This window comes from Saccostrea cucullata, unplaced genomic scaffold (assembly GCF_032062105.1).
Source record: "Saccostrea cucullata isolate Sc308-1 unplaced genomic scaffold, CSIRO_AGI_Scuc_v1 ctg2191, whole genome shotgun sequence".
NCBI lineage: Eukaryota > Metazoa > Mollusca > Bivalvia > Ostreida > Ostreidae > Saccostrea > Saccostrea cuccullata.
In genome coordinates this window covers 149,903-170,907 of record NW_026923703.1, presented here as the reverse complement: position 1 = coordinate 170,907, position 21,005 = coordinate 149,903, and the positions used below count along the sequence as shown (strand labels likewise).

At 34.4% G+C, this 21,005-nt stretch overlaps 2 protein-coding genes across 3 annotated transcripts in view; one reads left to right on the top strand and one right to left on the bottom strand.

Annotated features, from left to right (window-relative positions):
• Positions 1 to 21,005, top strand: part of LOC134264685 (proline-rich protein PRCC-like) — a 96,382-nt gene that overhangs the window by 35,492 nt on the left and 39,885 nt on the right. The window contains exon 4 of the mRNA XM_062746949.1: positions 7,620 to 7,820. Coding sequence (XP_062602933.1) covers positions 7,620 to 7,820 — 201 coding nt within the window. The remainder of the gene's footprint in view (positions 1 to 7,619; positions 7,821 to 21,005) is intronic.
• On the bottom strand, positions 14,961 to 19,742 carry LOC134264684 (uncharacterized). 2 transcript variants are annotated; one of them, XR_009991596.1, is made up of 2 exons: positions 16,534 to 18,299; positions 14,961 to 16,452 (listed from the first exon to the last, which is right to left on the bottom strand). XR_009991596.1 is itself a non-coding variant. In XM_062746948.1 (2 exons), exon 1 carries the CDS (start codon positions 19,650 to 19,652, stop codon positions 18,840 to 18,842), a length of 813 nt encoding a protein of 270 aa, XP_062602932.1. In that variant the 5' UTR covers positions 19,653 to 19,742; the 3' UTR covers positions 14,961 to 16,452; position 18,839. The 2 variants fall into 2 exon arrangements, 1 of the variants encoding a protein (XP_062602932.1); XM_062746948.1 differs by lacking the exon at positions 16,534 to 18,299 and adding an exon at positions 18,839 to 19,742.

The following is a 21,005-nucleotide window of genomic DNA, read 5'->3' as shown; positions in this document are numbered from 1 at the left end:
CAAAACTTTATTCCTAAATTTCTCAAGATATAATTTTTTTTCAACTATGAAAGATGGACACATTATTCACCATCAAGATGGCTGCTTCCATGCCAAAAATAAGAATTTAAAATGATTATAAAAAGCATATTTTCTCAAAAATGCTTCTCAGATCTGAAAGCTGCATAGAAAGTTGAATTTCCCCAACATTTTTCTATTGGCTACCTTTTATATCCGGGCCCCGGCCTTTAAATCATGCAGAGTGTGTCATGGCCTTGAATCAAGGTCATCTAGGGTAAGATGTTCTGGCTGGATGCATTGTTTTAAAGAACATGTGTGAATTTGTCAATACGGTAGCAGACAAATAGGATATGCTCATTACCAGCGTGTGTCATGGTGTGTCGCAAAGTCATTTTGACAAGGTCAAGGTCGCAAACATTCCTTTACTATTCATTTTTTAAATAGTAAATCATAAGATGATATCTACCCTTAAAAGATTGCTTTAACATTAAAACGTGGCATGACCTTGACTCAAGGTCACTTCTCCCTGTCCGCAGCTCCGAAGGAAAACCTACGCGTTGCTTTGCAATGAGCCCGGCTCTAGTTCTTCTTCTTCTTCCTGGGTACTTTTTTGTCCGGGAGTGATCTTGTAAACTACACATCCGACTTAGGTAAAACCTTTTTAAGGTTAGTAGGCATGTTATGTAGATTTGCGGAACGAAGGTCATTTTGCGCGTACGTGCTTGCAAGAGCGTGCACGTGCAACACGTGATATGACCGATTTAATTGATATAGGCGTAACTTTTAAAAAATTTTATGAAATGCTTTGAAACTTACAACATAAGGATATATTAGTAGCATAGACATTATGACATGGTCGAAATAGCAAGATCTAACGCGCATGCACGTGCGCTTCGCTCTGATTGGCTGAAACTAAAGTCTCAATATCTTTCTTGTTTTCTGACGAAATCCTTTGAAATTTTAAACATAGCCATGCATTAGAATATCCTACAACCTGATATATAGGAATTATCATGAAAACACGTGCATGCACGTGTACTGCAATCTGATTGGCTTAAACTTTAAATAGCTATAACTCCCTTGGTTTTCAACCAAACAGGATGGGATTTGGAACATAGATAGATATAATGGACTACTACAAGAAGGTATGGTCACCATGCACATGCAAACACGTGCGTGTACGTTCGCTTCAATTTGATTGGTTGAAACTTTAAACAGCTATAACTCCCTTGGTTTTCAACCAAATGGGGTAATATTTAGAATATAGATAGATGTAATGGACTTCTACAAGAAGGTATGGTCACCACGCTCATGTATGCATGTGTGTGCACGGGAAATGAGCAAAATCAACAAGAGGCCCACGGGCCTTATAGGTCACCTGAGTAATGTGTAACAACTTTCAAACAATTACCTTTGGTTTGTGTTTTAAACCAGAGGCCATGAAATTCACAATTTTGAAAGAGGCACCATTGCTTATCATAATTACATGTATAAACTTTGCATGCTTACTCTATTTACTTAATACCCAGAGGTATATCAGAGTAACAAGAGAAAATGCACTTCCACTTTATAACCAGTTTTGCACCTCACTTCAAAGGAACCACTGGCCCTGGGGCCACATTCCTGGTATTTCCAAATTTTGCAAATTTTATCATAAAATTGTTGATTAATACCAATGAGCAGATTTCAAAGCATTAATTTATTTTCAGACTTTGTAACACCCCCCCCCCCCCCCCACACCCAGGGGGCATAAAAAATAACCATTTTGCTAGATGCACCTTTCTTCATTATAAATATACATACTTGGATCATTGGCATAAAACCCAGGAGCAAAGGAAAAGATTTTCAAAGAATTAATTTATTTTCACTATATTATCAATAGAGCCCCACCCTAACACCAGAACCCCTGACTCTGGGGGCATAAAATTCAAAAATTTGGAAGAGGCACTCTTGCTCATCATAACCATGTACTTAGTTTGTTTATTTAATACCCAGAAGCAGAGAAGACTTTCAGAGAATAAATAATGCATTTTCACTATTTAATTAATAGAACCCATCCCTAGCCCTAGAACCCCTGACCCTGGGGCCATAAAATTCATAATTTTGGAAGAGGCACTCTTGCTCATCATAACTATGAACTTAGTTAGTCTATTTAATACCCAGAAGCAGAGAAGAAGATTTTCAAAGAATAAATGCATTTTCATTATATAATCAATAGAGCCCTACCCTAACACCAGAACCCCTGACCCTGGGGCCATAAAATTCACAATTTTGGAAGAGGCACTCTTGCTCATAATAACTATGAACTTAGTTCAATTATTTAATATCAAGAAGCAGAGAAGATGATTTTTGAAGAATTAATGCATTTTCACTGTATAATCAATAGAGCCCCGCCCTAACACCACAACCCATTACCCTAGGGCCATAAAATTCACAATTTTGGAAGAGGCACTCTTGCTCATCATAACTATGTACTTAGTTTGTTCATTTAATACCCAGAAGCAGAGAAGAAGATTTTCAAAAGAATGAATGCATTTTCTCTATATAATCAATAGAGCCACGCCCTATTACCACAACCCCTGACCCTGGGGCCATAAAATTCACAATTTTGGAAGAGGCACTCTTGGTTATCATAATTATGTACTTAGTTGGTTTTTTTAATACCCAGGAGCAGAGAAGAAGATTTTCAAAGAAATAATGCATAATCAATAGAGCCACGCCCTATTACCACAACCCCTGACCCTGGGGCCATGAATTTCACAATTTTGGTAGAGGACTCAATGCTCATTACAATCATGCCAACAGTTAGACTGCTTGATGTCCAGGAGTAAAGAAGAAGATTTTTAAAGATTGCACTAATTTTAGTGGTTTTGGCCCCACCCCTCAGGCCCCAGGGGGGCAGGGACCATGAAATTCACAATTTCTGTTCCCCTTCACCCATAGATGCTTTATGCCAAAATTGGATGAAATTGGTTGAGCGGTTGCAGAAAAGAAGCTGAAAATGTTCAAATGTTAACAGACGACGCACGACGCACACCGCACGACGCACGACGACAGACGAAAAGGGATAGCAATAGGTCACCTGAGTTTACTCAGGTGACCTAAAAATAGACTTGAATGAGCGTATTTATTGGATAATTTTGGATTAAATATTTTAATATTTAGTATATCAAAATATATAGATTGTGTAGACAAAATGATATGGTCATTACGCACATGCATTAACATGCACACGCGTGCAATGCTAAAATTTGAATGAACTTGGTACACTTCTGAGTAAACGTTAAAGTCTCAAATGCGTAGAGTGTGTCTTATTCATTGAAGCTTACAGGGAATATGGCACCAAAAGGGAGTTGGGGAGCATTTGGGGAACATCTGTAATGGTCCCTGTTACAATTAGCACTAGTTTTATATTAAAATAACAGGCAATCAGAATCGCTGAACAAATTAAATGTAACTATAAGAACCCAACCTGGTAGATGTTAAAGATATGGTATTATTTTCAACATAAACCTACCTTATTCTCATAAGCCTTAATTGTCAATTAACAATGGTTACCATATAATCCCTATTAACCGCCCCGGGCGCTTAGAAAATTGCAGAAAGGGGGCGGTTATTTTGATATTCTTGGTAAAATTTTGAATGTCATATTTTGACTTCAAGAAATCTTTTGAAAAAAATACAAATAACAGAGAACCACTAAAAATTTTCTAACCTTCCTTTATATTACAATAATCCACCCAAATTATGCTATATGACTCATTTTCCCACTTCAAAATTAGGGAATAGACAAGGAGAACAAATTTTATACTTGTGTGTGTTTAACTTTCGAAATTCATTTTCAGAAATACATAATTAGGTCGTTCTAAAAATCTTTTACTTTCAAGAATATTTCATGTATGAGTTACCTAATAACAAAGTCTCATTTTCACTTTCTTCATTATGGCGGACTTTTGATACGATTCTGGATGATTTTGATCACTGTAAAGGGGGCCCTTATTTCCTGACAATTGAAAAAGACCCAGGGGGTGCTTATAGGGGTAGGGGCAGTTAATAGGGATTATTCAGTATTCCATTCTTGTGTTGATATGATGCATCCTGATGAGCTTTAAATAAAAGATACAACAGAGTCTGACACATATGTTTCATATTTAGATATTTTACTTGAAACTTACTTTTACTTAATGGTAATCTAAGAACCAAGCTTTATGATAAACGTGATGACTTTAACTTTTCAATTATCAACTTCCCTTACTTATGCAGCAATATACCTTCATAACCTGCATATGGGGTTTATATATCTCAACTGATTCAATACACGAGAGCATGCTCGACATATAAACAATTTCTAAAGCAAGGTAAATTATTGACAAACAAGTTGATAAAACAAGAATATCAGCAGTCTCATTTAAAGTCATCATTTTCGTAAGTTCAATGGTCGATACAATGACCTTGTCAGCAAATACAATTTATCATTACTGTAATGTCGTGTGTATTGGCCGCAATGTTGTAAAGGATGCACCCCGAAGTTGGAGTGAAATCATGAAAAAATAATGCAGGTCCTTATGTAAAAAGTGATCCCAAAAATTGCATGAATGTGACTTTAATTTTCCTAGTATAGTAACTTAAAAATAAAATAATGAAAAATTTACAAATCTGAAACAAAAGTAGCACATCAGTTTTTTTTTTAATCTTCCCATTTTAAGTGTGCATATGTGCACCTTTAAATTTAATCTTTTTAATAATTATCTTATCAGAGATAATAATACTTGATTATTTTCTTTTTAATTAATTCCAAGGCAAGCGTGTTATGAAGTTATGTTAACCGGTATAATGCATATATAGCAAGCGCATGTCAGTATTTAAGTATAAACAAAACTTGGTCATACCCAAGCGATATTAGTGTCGACAATTTGGCTTTTATTAAATTAATAATTAAACAGTTCTTGGTATCCATCGATAATTTTCTTGAATGTAATATTGACTGTATTTACAGATATGTTTTACATGTGCTTCCGACTGAAATATAGGCTAGTGTTTTAAAAACGCAGGTGTTGAGGTGATAATTGTTATATAAACAATGGTCATGTCCTACGTGACAACATAGACTGAAGTTGAATATAGCAATGATGCGGCAATAGAATCCCTAATGATTTGTAACTCTAATTACATATCTGAATTTAAAAAAATAAAAATAAGTTATAGAATTAAGAATAATTCAGAATATATCACAAAGATTATAGTTGTTGACTCATTTATGGGTATTAATTAAATATATCCATATATCTTAAGTGACTTGCTTTTCTTGACGATATTAGCGACGGTATTTCAAAATGTCGGAATACGCGATGGAAATACAACAAAGATCGTTTTTCATCAGAATTTTATTTATGAAAGGATTTTCTTTCTTTCAACACTTAGCTAGGATATATGTATATTTCTACAACAGGTAGGGCTTACGTATATAATATAACCCTCTGAAATTAGATTAACTTTGACCTAATTGGTTAAAAAGAGTTATCAATTCAAATGGATCAGGAAAATGGTCCTCGGCACTGAGAAAGTGACCTGAAAAAAGGGGGTTGAATTTTGTTTCTATGTATTCAGTGCATCCCTACTTCTGAACAATTTTCTGACGAAAAAAGTGCAGCCAATACACATGATATTGCCCTAAGTCAAATGCTGACTGAAATTGTTCATACTATTTGTTAGGCTATTATATGGTCGATACAATGACCTTGTCAGCAAATACAATTTATCATTACTGTAATGTCGTGTGTATTGGCCGCAATGTTGTAAAGGATGCACCCCGAAGTTGGAGTGAAATCATGAAAAAATAATGCAGGTCCTTATGTAAAAAGTGATCCCAAAAATTGCATGAATGTGACTTTAATTTTCCTAGTATAGTAACTTAAAAATAAAATAATGAAAAATTTACAAATCTGAAACAAAAGTAGCACGTCAGTTTTTTTTTTAATCTTCCCATTTTAAGTGTGCATATGTGCACCTTTAAATTTAATCTTTTTAATAATTATCTTATCAGAGATAATACTTGATTATTTTCTTTTTAATTAATTCCAAGGCAAGCGTGTTATGAAGTTATGTTAACTGGTATAATGCATATATAGCAAGCGCATGTCAGTATTTAAGTATAAACAAAACTTGGTCATACCCAAGCGATATTAGTGTCGACAATTTGGCTTTTATTAAATTAATAATTAAACAGTTCTTGGTATCCATCGATAATTTTCTTGAATGTAATATTGACTGTATTTACAGATATGTTTTACATGTGCTTCCGAATAGGCTAGTGTTTTAAAAACGCAGGTGTTGAGGTGATAATTGTTATATAAACAATGGTCATGTCCTACGTGACAACATAGACTGAAGTTGAATATAGCAATGATGCGGCAATAGAATCCCTAATGATTTGTAACTCTAATTACATATCTGAATTTAAAAAAATAAAAATAAGTTATAGAATTAAGAATAATTCAGAATATATCACAAAGATTATAGTTGTTGACTCATTTATGGGTATTAATTAAATATATCCATATATCTTAAGTGACTTGCTTTTCTTGACGATATTAGCGACGGTATTTCAAAATGTCGGAATACGCAATGAAAATACAACAAAGATTGTTTTTCATCAGAATTTTATTTATGAAAGGATTTTCTTTCTTTCAACACTTAGCTAGGATATATGTATATTTCTACAACAGGTAGGGCTTACGTATATATAACCCTCTGAAATTAGATTAACTTTGACCTAATTGGTTAAAAAGAGTTATCAATTCAAATGGATCAGGAAAATGGTCCTCGGCACTGAGAAAGTGACCTGAAAAAAGGGGGTTGAATTTTGTTTCTATGTATTCAGTGCATCCCTACTTCTGAACAATTTTCTGACGAAAAAAGTGCAGCCAATACACATGATATTGCCCTAAGTCAAATGCTGACTGAAATTGTTCATACTATTTGTTAGGCTATTATATACACACTGAATTGTTGACAGATTTTTCCGTTATTTTCCGATCAGGACAAAGAGCACAAAATGGGCTCACTCCTTCATGGAACGTGATCCAACGTTGCTCGGATGTTTTTGAGGACTATGTTTGCTCTGCTTCAATTTTGTATTGTTTAATGGACTTTTGATTTTGAATAATGTTTGTTATCGTCATGTATTTCACGGTTTTATTTTGGAGGTATGTCATTGTTGTCCCAGTCAGCATCTCTGTGTAACATTAGAATCCTTTTGGACAAATACATCTCTATCTCGGATCAAGATAAATGTGGTTATACAATGTAATTGGCATTGTTCAAAAATAAATCATCAGTGTTGATTCATGCCACAATATTTGTAACTGAGGTTAATAAGGAACACATTTAACATGCATCTTTTTGATTAGCTTTAATTTATACTTTCAACCATTGAAATCTGCAGGGTTTACAAACAGTGTTTCAGTTTGTAAATTGGATATATAATTATGATGAAATACCAGCATGAAAATTGCTTGAAATACCAACAAATACTCTGAATTTAAGTATGTTAATCTTATTAACCAAGCTATAGTAATTTCCATTGGAATTTACTGCCTGTTTCAATGTGTGCATTTCAGTTCCTTAGAATACAAGGCAAAAAACAGAGAGGAAAGGAAATCATAAATATTGTGGATGTCAATGCAAGGGATTTTATCAGCACTGTAGATGTCACTAAGTCTTTGACAGAGGAACAGCCAGCTCAATTGTCTCACAAGAAAGGTGAAGGGCCAACATCTAATCAGAAACGAAAACACCAGATAACTTACTTAGCACATCAGGTAAAAAAAAATTGTACATATCACTCTGCTCAGTGTGTTATTTAGTTATTTAGTTAATTATTTTGATGCAATTGGTGAATAATAACTTTTCACAGGTTAGTAAATTGTTGCAAATAAACACTGTAAAGATAGAAACCTGGAATGTTGATTGTGCTTTTTGTGAACATACGACATAAAGCGTCGATATATTATTAGCTCATCTGAGCTGAAAGCTCAAGTGAGCTTTTCTGATCACATTTTGTCTGCCATCCATCTGTCTGTCTGTCAATTTTTTTTTTTTCAAAATGGTAAACACGAGCCTATCACGTGAATGGATTGAGAATGGAGTAAACAACTGGAGTCTTATACTTATACAACAAGCACCTGATCACAATGCTGAGCGATTAACTTCCCATAGTTGGGAGAAAGTAATGAGATATATAAGTGTATATCATTATGTAAATGGCAAAAATATGCAGATGGTACAGCTGCATAGTCCCCAAGTATGGGATGTAAGGAAGCTGGTAAAGGAGTGAAATGTGGGCATGTGACAATTAGAGATGGAACTAGACATATTATATTAAACTATGAATACATTTAATCTACACATATATAAAACAATGCACTTAAGTGACTGTCATCTGATGAAAAGATGTTATCTATCCAATACAAATGAACACACCATTAGAAAAAATGCTATTACTAATAGTTTAAAGTGGTAGACCAAATTGTAAATAAGCAGATTGACACTCATCAATAAATCAATAACTTCATCGAATTGCCTACTTAAAAGTATAGAGTTCCTGTACATAAACTTTAAAGCTAAATCAGTTCTCTAAAACCTCATGTCCTTAATATGTACACATTAACCTGACCTAGGACATTTTATCTGAATGAAAACTAGTGGCCATACTAATTTGTGCTTCTCTAACAACATTGGTTGGTGTTCTTATATATCTAGTATAGCAATCGAATGACCATCTGCCTAAAGTCTTAATAAGATGGTCTTCTATTCTAGCTGATGCAGCAGAGGTTGCTGCACTGATACGAAATGAGTGACCACTGTATTTCTCTGAATCAAATCCAAGACTTTGTAAGATAAATTGCAAGTGTTCAATAAAATATGATCTTGTTACAGGAAGCTTATCTTCTGTAATGAAAAACGCTTCTTTAGGTCCAGCATAGCAGAATTCTCTCACCTGGTGTATTTACACATAGATTTTACTGGGCAGACCTTTGTGTCATTTGAGTATAATACAATACTTGAACCCTTGTGAAAATGATCTGTTTTAGAAGTCTTCAAAAATATCTCAACACAATCTTTGTGAATTTGGACATCTTCACAGCTTAAACGACAACATGGATTAAATTTCTGTTGAATTGTCAGTTCACCACAGCGGAAAAATCCGAAAAAAGCTGTTACATACATAGCCTCGAACAAAACATTGGTATAAAATGTAAACAAGGAATTCCTTAAAACTGTACAAATTCTTTGTAGTATGTGAGCTGTAATAGGCAATTTAACCTTCCATTTAAATTGATCTTTACTTTGCACTTTTCTGATTGCATTTAAAATTAACTTCAATCGTTCCATTGAGTGACATTTAGATTGAAAAGGGTTTTGAATTCCCATTTCTAAAAACATGTATCTGATTCCACACAAATATAATCTAATTGTAGAAAATTTAAGCAACAAGTTATGTTGACAATATGCTACAAAATGTACAAGAATATCTTCTGATATGGGTGGACATTTAACATCATAAACAACACCATGTATTGAAAGGAAATGTTTGTACGTCTCAAAACCTGGTTTGTACGTTGATCTTGTTCTTTCTGTCACAGAATTGTTGATCAGTTTTTCAACCACTTGTCCGAGTTCCAGATTACTTCTGATACCGGTGGGCATATCATCGGAGTTTCGTCTGCTTGAGGAGCAGCCTGCCTGAATTTCTCCAGCTGTAAGCGAGACAAAGAGTCAGCTATAATGTTTTTAATTCCTGATACATGTTCACTATAAATGTCAAAGTTATAAAGAGCAGCACAAAAGCATAGAGTTCACATCAAAGATGATATTTGTAAATCTGAGGATCGACGTTTTCGGATAATGTCTACAACGGCAGCATTGTCACAATGGAAAAGAATCCTTTTTCCTTTCCAGTCCTTTCCCCAGAGAATAGCTGCGAAGACAGTAGGATATAATTCAAGAAAAGCCATGGACGGAGATTGTGTACGAGTATTTAGTTCCTTTGGCCACTGTTCTGCAAACCATTTTCCTCTGTAATATCCCCCGAATCCTACTGTAGATGAGGCATCGGTATACAATTCCATGTTGGCATTACTTATCAACTTGGATTCATAAAAAACTGACACCCCATTCCAATGCTTCAAGAAATATAGCCACATCTGTAGATCTTCCCTGCTGGCTTGTGTAAACTTAACATAATGATGAAGTTTTTCTACCTTTGTAGACAATTGGATAAGATAAGAGGTGAAAGCTCTCCCAGGTAACACAACTCTCGCTGCAAAGTTAAAGTGTCCTAATAACTGCAGTAATTGTCTCTTCGTCACCGAAGGCTGTTTCAGGAAGTCATTACGAAGTTACAAATTCGGGTGATTTTTTCCTGAGGTAAACATGCTTCCATTTTTTCGCTGTCAAGGATGATTCCTAAGTATTCTAGTTCCGTTGTAGGACCCACTGTTTTCTTCAATGATAAGGGTATGTTGAGTCTTTTAAATAAAGTACACAAAAAGGCCATGGTCCTTTCTCCAAGCACATCAGGTTCGTCAATGGTAAGAAAATCATCTAACAAATGAAAAATATTTTCTATTCCATTATTGTTTTTTTGCGATCCAGCAAATAGCTTGTGATAAGTGATCAAAGATTTTCGGTGAACTTCTACTACCAAATGGTAGTCGAACAAAGTAGTAGAACAAATTTTTCCATTTCACACACAACAAAGGCCAGAATCTTGGAGCTACTAGTATCAGCTTAAAAGAATCACATTTGTCTGTTTTGCACATAATAGCGCCTTTTCCCAATTCTTTAATTCTTGTTATTGCATCATCTATTCTAACATATTTCAAAGAACATTTGTCTTTGTCAATCAAATTATTTACACTGTCAACCTCCTCATGATCATGTGGTGAAGATAAATCCAAAATAAGACGTTTCTTCCCAGAGTATTTACCCGTAGCCAGTCCTAATGGACTTACTCTGTATTTTGAAAATTCGAGTGTTTGGAACGGTCCTTTCACAAATCCTTTCTGAACTTCTGTCTTTAAATGTTCGTCAACAATATCTGGGTTTTCCCTAGCGGACTGTAAATTCCTGCACTCGTATGAATTATCGAGACTTATACTATCACCCATAAATATATTGAATCCATCATATAGTCCACAAGTTAAATAACGAATTTTCTGTCTGGATGATTACGTAGTTCAAACTCTAGTCTATCTATATTTACTGGTGTAGTGGCTTTAAATTCATCCAGTTCTTGCTGTTTAAGTCACTGTTGAGCCTTTTGTTTCTTTGTTTTATCATCTGGCATCACAAAAGTGGATATGGTCTTCTCCGAATTTAGACTAGGACACTTCTGTTTCCCATGTGATGTTGACATACATTGGGAACAAATGTGCTCTTCTGCAGTAAGGCACCGAAAACCGGTTTGAATTAGAATTATTGCAGATTTGTCTGCCTTCATGATATGCGATATTGCGATCGTACTTGACTTCGTTGATGCTTGTCTTTGTCATCATAATTCTCTATGCACATACTAGATGTGTGGGTTGTAGAGGAGCAGATATTACACTTGCTGACTTCTGCACCTGCTACTACACGCTTCAATATTTCTTCGTCTCCTTTGCTCCAGTTTATAAGAACATTGTTCTGTTTTAATGCAATGGCACATTTGGCAGCAAACAGTTTGTGATACTCAAAAAATTTCGTTGGCCAAACATTGTGTACTTCTATAATATGTGCTAGGTACATGTCCAGTTCCTCTTGTCTCATAAACTCTTGGGAGTCTCATAAGCTGGTATCAGGAGCGTGCACATATTTACATCTTCACCTCGTAGTATTTTCTTTCGAATATCAGAGGATACTAGATCCACGTGGCCAACATCTTTCGATGGGACCCCTATGCTTGAGTGCTCACTAATATTAACTGAATTTATCGTACCTGAGGCTGAATCCGTGTGAACTTTAACAGCATATTTCTTAAGAGGGATATCATCATCATTCTCTGCTCCGTTCTTGTTCTCTTTCGCTAATAGCGTGGTAACTGTCTGTTGTAAAGCTGCACAGGACTGCGCCATACTTTGCAACGTCTGAAGTAGAACACCATCGTTATTTGTATTTGTGACGGCACTTCCGTCCATTGTTTGTATGGGGACGCCATTGTTTGTGGCGTCACTTCCACCCAAAGGTCCTTCATGCGAATTTTCGCGCTGTTCCGTTACGTGATTTGTTTACGTTTTCATTGTACAACTGTCGCATAGTTGCAGCATTAAATCCTCTCGGAACTTGGATTCCTATTTGTGTCGGTCTTTCCCTTAATTGGGCGATCGTCCAATTCAAAGGATTGTCCATATCGAGAACTGTATCACTTCTATCTACGGCAGATGTAGAAACAACCTCCTGTTCAGGCCTTTGCCTTGTCGAATTTCTCCTTGCAGCCCTCGGCATACTTAACAAATCACAACATTTAGTGTTAAAATTTTATGATTTTCATATTACGATAGTAAATACAGTGAATAATTTATAGATTACCACACAAGACGATCGGTATGAGGATCTCATTCCCACATTTCGATTGTAATTTGAAATATCCAAACAAAAAGTAAGTCACGATAAATCCTATGCAAATGTTCCTGTAATAGTCACATTTATCACGTAGTCCAAGCAGAAATAATAAAGAAAGAATGGTAAAATTATTGAACTGGAAGAATAAACATCAACACTGCAGGCACGCTGACTTCAGCTAATAGTGATTTCCTATTGGTTAATTTTATCACGTGGTTTACATGAGGTTCATAGGGGGTACTGTATTATGTATAACGGTAATAGTGATATTGTATTTGGAAAAATAAACAATGATTATATTCATAATCAGTATTTGATATTTGAGGACAATATTTTGATTCTTAACATTAATCAGGAAGAGATAAGTAGAAATGAAAGTACCTGTCCACCATACATGACTGGTATTAATCCAGGGTACATGTAGTTGCTAAAAAGTATGGAGGAGGTGTTTTAAGCATAGGGGGAGTATATTTTCATTGCTTTAGAGTCAGGATGAATGTAGGTCACATATTTTTGTGTGGCCTGCAGAGCAGAGCAACACGAAGGAATCACTTTATTTAGCGTATGTCTATCTATCTGTCCATCTGTCACACCCTGTATCTCAAGAACTGTAAGAGAATTGGACTTGATATTTTGCACATTTATTGCTTGGCACAATGGCATTTGTAAATTGCCATGGTTACCGACCTCGTGACTCTTGACCTTGTCCATTGATATATACTTTACTAAAAAGTTAAAAGTGCCAATTAATATACAGCATATGAGGAACATTTGGAAATTAATGAATATTAAGGTAGTCCAATCCTCAGGTTTATAAAATTAGCAGTTAAATAATCAAAAATACTCATAAAAGTATCTTTGAATCCACAAAGTTAATGTAAATTTATCCACAGTATTTCTTTAATGTTAAAAATTAAAGTTAATCATATTACATAGGGAAAATTGTCAAATCTCCAATATTTTTGCAGAAAAAACGAATTGGAATATCAGCAATGCATTTTCTAATTGTAAATTGATCAACATACATATTTTAAGTTAAAAAACGATAGGTATCCAGTAGGGATGTCAACAAATATTTGAATATTCGAATATTCATTCGATGAGTTGATATTCGAATATAATTTTATGATTCGAATATTCGTTTTTCAGCATAAAAAATTATAAAAAAGAGAGAAAACCTGGCAAGTTTTATCAGAAATTGAATAAAGTTTGTAAAAATTAAAAAAAATACTCCTCTTGGATTATCTTAAAGGTGTGGAAAGTTTATCTATTAGAGTAATATATTTATTTGTTCACTTAATTAGTAGTATGATAGTTTCCAGTACTTACAATCAGCTTATATTGTGTAAGGACACAGTTTTACAGTAAACACACAGACCCCTTGTTTATGTAAAAATCATTAAAAATCATTATCAGGTAATTATAATTAGCAAAAAGTAATTGCTTTTGATATTTCAGCATTAGATAATTGTTCTACTTGGTATAAATTTGTAGGAATTATCAGTGTAGACTTAAGTAAAACTATCAATGAGTCTGGAATATACAAAAGAATCTTTTGAATTTTCTATAAACTATCATTACATTTGGGATGTGTACTATTCAATATTTTTTTAAAATGTAATTGCAGTGTATTTACCAAACTCTACATGAGTTTTTATTCCGAAATAATGGCATAAACTCTATACTACTTGACAGGAGAGTAAAGAAATATATTTAATAAAGCAAGGTGTATTTATTTTATCGAATATTCGAATATATTCGAATACTCCCATCGAATATTCGAATATTAATTCTTGACAATTTTGACATCCCTAGTATCCAGGCATTCAGAGAAATTGCTATGATTTTTATCCTTATTTGGTACTTTTTGTCTTCTTTTTCCATCATGTATTCTATAATACATAGTGTAAAAGGCTTGTGCTATCATTGCAAGACACCACAAATCACTTCTTATTTCATATCATGCTAATAAGCATTGGTATCTAAGGCTGGATTCAAGAAAATCTTATTTCTCTAAAACTGTATTATTTTTTTTCCTTTTATAGGGTACAAATGTCAACTTTCATAAGACCTTTTCTAAGACTTCCAAAAACCTTAAATCTTATAAACATAAATAAAATGAAAATTGTTGCATGAAAAAATTTCATTTTCAAGCTTCATTTTGATGCATTACAAATTTTTGTAGTTATCATTCCTGGCTGAGGATCAGATATCCATAAAATAAATAATAAAAACTGTTGAACGTAGTTTTCCGGGATTGAAGAAAATTAAAATTTAATCAATTTTATTTTCTCCCTCGTAAACTCCTCCGAAAATAAATCTTTTCTTGACTAGTTTGAAAAACAACAACAAATAGATTAGGTTAGGTGCGTTCGTTACAAGATCGCATTTATAATCAACAATCAACTTTTAATGACTTAATATATAACACAATTTATATTAATTGACACAAACATCGACAAAAACATAATTGTACATGTATATAATGATTAAATACAATGCATTGCATAGTTCTTAGGGCGGGGATGGGAAGGGAAATGTATGTCCTTGAAATCTTGTAACGAACTTCGCAATGACCAAAAACACGCCTGGAACACTATTTATAGTAAGCGCCAAATCACTCGTGCATGCAAAAATTACTATGAATAGATCGGACATTTCCGTAATACGAAACTCAAAAACGTAAAGAAATTCATTTATTTTCTCCCTCGTAAACTCCTCCGAAAATAAATCTTTTCTTGACTAGTTTGAAAAACAACAACAAATAGATTAGGTTAGGTGCGTTCGTTACAAGATCGCAAACAAACAAAGGTGATTTAGGAATGTTGACTACAAACCCAGATTCATAGACACATAAAGCTTTTTCTGAATATTGTCCTCAATATACCCATCCTTCGCTTTATCAGAAGACCAACGACCATGAGCTTTCAGAAGTCTATCTGGGACATTATTGTTAGAAGCAGCGGTAGCACCCCCGCTCCGCAAACTATGCAATGAATACTTAGAACTGTCAAGGCCAATACTGCTTAATGCAGATAACAAAATTTCTCTTGCTCTAGTGTAAGACAAAGGTTTTGACGTATTACAAGACTTGTAAACCCCTAAAGATTTCTTAAAGTTAATACTTGTAAACAAATAATCACTTGAAGTAACGCTTAGCTGTAATAATGCAATATATTTGTTTAACCAAGAAATCGGACACAAATCATTCCCAGGTTTTGCAATGACAATCACGTTCCCTCTTCTGTACACATCAGTTTTACTTTTTGGAATCTTTATTTCTATGTAGGCTTCTTTCCATTTTATGTCACACAAACGAATGTTTGACAATTCACTATAACGTAGAAATCCAGAAAAACCCAAAAGGCACATGAGGAATGTTCGTAACTTTAAAGCGTTGTCCGATTCCTTAAAGTATTCATCCTTGAGTTTTATTAGAATTTCCGTAGTAATTGGTTCTTTCTTATTCACTGGTTTTGAAAGAATTCTTTTTCCGCCTTCAAGAATGAGCTGTAAAAAATGATCATCACACGGATTCACACATGATGCTTGAGAATGAATCCACTTAATGCTGTAATAATAAGCATCTAAAACTGAAGACGACACTCTTTGCTGGATTACGCTACCGAGAAACAAGGAAACAGTGGACACAGAAGCTGGAAGATGTTGAAAATTATGTTGTGAACACCAACTCTCAAATCGTCTGAAGTAAGAATCGTATTTTTGATTTGTCGAGTCCGATTTCGCACACTTCACGACCTGAGGCAACAAATCTACTAGAGCACCCAGTTGAGGATGTTGTTTAAACTTCAAAACATCACACCAATGGCCATGACAGTTCTGCAGTATCTGTCAATATATCAGAATAATGAATGATTAGATACAATTTAAAGAAAATAAGATTAAAAAACTAACAAGAAATAAACGCACAATCCAACATAAATCGGAGTACAGTCCTCCTCTATTGATTAATCAAAATCTACATATAAAGAGAAAACAGTCATCTCTTTTATACAAATACGGTCCACCATACATAATTCTAAGTATATTATAAGAGAAAACAGTCATCTCTTTTTTATACGAATATATTCCACCATACATAATTCTAAGTGTATTATAAGAGAAAACAGTCATCTCTTTTGGGAGTACAGTCCTCCACACGTAAAAGTTCTGTTCTAAATCCATCATATTATTATTATGAGAAAACAGTCATCTCTCTTTTTTTTTTTTTTTTTAATGTTCATGTGCACATGCAAAATCCTAAGTACTAATGCGACGTTGCATCTATTTTTAGCACAAATACATTACTATTAAACCTTTCTGCAGCAAATATACTATTTCTGTCAGAACCTGCACTGAAAAAATTTGCAGGTTTTTCATACTCAACATATTTCTTAATAAACCATCTAAATTTTCCTGAAATATCAACAATAGATGGCCAAAAAACAGAAGATTTCCATTTAGGCACTACTAAAACACCCTTAGCACCGCAATGTATGATATGGTTAATGGATTTGCTTATCAAATGTATCAGAGGTACTAACCAACTTAAATCCTGAGACCAGTCGAATGCAAAAGCATCAACCGCACTAGTACCTGGCGTCCAAAACTGGGAATAAAATTTTTTGACTTTGAAATTAAAAGAGCTAGCAAAAGTATCGCAAGTGAATGGTCCCCAAATATGATCAAAATATTTAAAAATACTCTGATTTACACCCCAATCGTCAAAATCAAAAAACTTGCTACAAAAATCAGCTTCTTTGTTGTGTTCTCTGGGAATCCACGCTACAGATAATTCTATGTTATTCAAAAGACACATGGCATAAATAGAAAAAGCTAATTTTTGCAATTCATCTTTCATGCTACCTGTTTGTGCAATTTTAATTACATTTTGATTATCTGAATATAACTTCACAAATTTGTTGCGCAGAACATGACTAAAAAAGTCTTGATGAAAAGAAAAACTGTTTTTAATTCTCTGTATGTAGAACTTTGCGTTTTTTCAAAATCGTCCCACATTGCGTGAAAATACTCTTTGTTTGAATCAAGCATTACGCCCGCTCCGGCGAAATCGCTCGCATCAGTAAACACTATTCTGTCCGGACTTCGAAACCAAGGAGAGATAACTCTATTGGGCACGTACAAAAGATTTTCAAGCCAAAATTCTAACTCGTCGGCTGCCGGCTTAGGTATTTCAAAAAATTTGGTCCCAAAAAGCTTTTTGAGCAATAACAATGGAAAGATGCCTTGTAAACATTTGACATATTGGACCTAAAGCAAACTTGAAAGAAATTATCGAGCCGACAACAGACGCTAGATCCCTGACTGAAACATGCTTTTTTGTTTTTATGTTTAAAATCTTCGCACGCAGGTTTTCTAATTTGTTAAGTGGAATACTAATAACACCTTGACACATATCCCACTCAAAACCCAGCCAATCTAATTTCTGAGAAGGTTTCCATACACTTTTATCTTGATTAACAAGAAAACCTGCGCGCGATAGATCCGCCTGAATGATGTTTGACATATACATACAATTTTCTTTTGTGTCGCATAGCCAACCATCGTCTAAGTACATAATTATAGGAAAAGAACAAGCTCTCCAATGTGCTACTAAAGGTCTTAATGTTTTTGTGAAAATGTATCCCGCAGAACTCAAACCAAAAGGTAATACTGTAAAGACAAAATATCTAACAATTCCGTTAATTTTCCAAGAAAATCCTAGATATTGATAATGATCCGAGTGAATATTAATATGATGGTACCCACTGGTCAAATCAAATTTTATCATATAATTCCCTTTTTTCGCAAAATTTAGACCTTCTTTTGTCCCTTCAAATTTAACCTTTCTTTTCTCAAGGAAAGAATTAACATGTCTTAGATCCAGTATCAATCTTTGCTTTTTGTTCGCAGACACCGAAACTGTTACTGGATTCACACAAAAAGGAGCTTGAAAGCATTCCAAAATCAGATCTTTCTTCAAGAGATCAAGAATATATGTTTCTACAAAATCTGAATAATCTAAAGCAGATTTATTATTTTTAAGAAAAATTGTTTGAGGAGAACTTTCAAACTCTAATCTGTAACCGTATTTTACAACATTCAGAATATAATCAGAAGGTTTCAGTACATTTTCCCAAAAATGTTGCGAATTTTTTAAATGATCTTTAACAGAAATTGTATTCTTGAAATCTGACTTAACATCGAGCAAGCAAAATTCAGCACAATACTCAACTTTACTGTTTTCTGGGTTCTGTGGAATCTGAGGTTGCTGTGGCCTCGGGAACTCTGATTGGCCGTGCCCTTTGCTGTAGGTCTGTGTAGGGGCAGAATTTTGCGAAATGCCCGGGGAGTTGACAGTACAGGCAAATGACGTTGTTTCCCGGCACTTGGTAGTTGGGTCTGAAGTATGAAGGATTGGCCCTGTTGTTAAACTTTTGGTTGTACCCTGTGTACTGCTGAAATCCCGCACTCCCGCGAAAAAGCTGTCTAGGGGTGAGGCCGTCGAAAATCCCGGGCTTGGTCGACTGAGACTCCTTACTGTAAGGGAAATATCTCCTCTTCTTTGCGGCTGCTCTTGAAATAGCGGCACGGAGTTTAGATGCGTCCTCAGGATTATCAGCCAAATCAGAGTCAGTATACTCTTTAACAGTGTCCCAGCCATGTTTATCGGCTATGCGCAAAATTTTATTTCTCTGGTGTAAAGCTTCTTTTTCTTTGTTAATGATTACAAATATTTCACCAATGTCGTTTATAGACAACTTTTTCTCAATCAAATCTAGAGCTCGGAGCCTTTCTTCATTGAATTTGAATTGTATTTTGTTACCTTCCCTCTGTAAATCACAGGAATCAGCACTTTTATACTGAAATTTTTCTTGTATTTCTGATACAATGGCGACTCTTTGTTTCTCTAATGCGGTTTCAATACGCCGGTTGAAAAGTCTAACTGCGTCTGTGGCATCAAAAACTCTATCCTCGGAATTCCTTGGTTCTAAAGTTATCGGATTGTGGACATTGTTCTGTGAATCATTTTTCTCCGAATCGCACATATTCTTATCCTGGACACTATAATGTATGTCCTTGAAATCTTGTAACGAACTTCGCAATGACCAAAAACACGCCTGGAACACTATTTATAGTAAGCGCCAAATCACTTGTGCATGCAAAAATTACTATGAATAGATCGGACATTTCCGTAATATGAAACTCAAAAACGTAAAGAAATTCATTTCTACAAAATGTACCGTAAAATCCCTTGTATTGGACGCAATTTTTTTTGTCAGATAATTGTTCAAAAGTAAGGATGCGCTCAATACATAGGAACAAAATTCAACCCCATTTTTTTCATGTCACATTCACAGTGCCGAGGACCATTTTCCTGATCCATTTGAATTGATTATCCTTTGTATCCAATTATGTCAAAGTTAATCTAATTTCAGAGAGTTATATACGTAAGCCCTACCTGTTGTAGAAATAAATATATACCCTTAGTGTTGAAAGAAAGAAAACCGTTTCAAAAATAAAATTCCGATGAAAAACGATCTTTGTTTATATTTTATTTCCATTGCATATTCTGCCATTTTGAACTACCGTCGCTTGTATCATCAACAAAATGCATGTCGCTTAAGACATAGATGTATTTAATTAATACCTATAAATGAGTCAACAGCTATAATCTTTTTGGTGTTTTCTGAATTATTCTCAATTCTATAACTTATTTTTATTTTTTTAAATTTTAGATATGTAATTCCAGTTACAAATCATTAGGGATTCTATTGCCGCGTCATTGCTATATTTAACTTCAGTCTATGTTGTCACGTAGGCCATGACCATTGTTTATATAACAATTATCACTTCAACACCTGCGTTATTAAAACACTAGCCAGTGTAAGCACATATAAACGTATTTGTAAAAACAGTCAATTACATTCAAGGAAATTATTAATGAATACCAAGAGCTCAATTACTAAAAGCCAAATTTTCGACATTAAAGCTGACATGAACTCTTAAAAAGGCATCATTTTTCATCTTTGTACGACTTACTACATTCCTGTACGCCTTTGTCCGCCATATTTCTTCGATTCCGCCATATTTAATCGAACATTTTTGGCCACCTGTACCTGCTATATATAGCCTTTTACAACTGTTTCACTTGAGTGATTTTCTATCCTGGCTGTCGACATGTGCATATCTCCGATAGCATAGTTTTTAGAAGTCAATAAACTGACCAATTAATACATGTTTGAAAAGTAAAAATTCAACAAAAACTAGAACTATACCGAGAATTAAATTATTTTTGAATGCATTTGCTGCAATATAGAAAATACACTTACACGGAATACATTCAAGTAGAGCAAAAATTCCATGCAGGTCAGTCGAGAAAACGCGTCAAACGCAGTGAC

Excerpts from the sequence above, each read along its gene's own strand:
- LOC134264684 (XM_062746948.1), bottom strand. The coding sequence starts at position 19,652 with ATGTGCGATTCGGAGAAAAATGATTCACAGAACAATGTCCACAATCCG.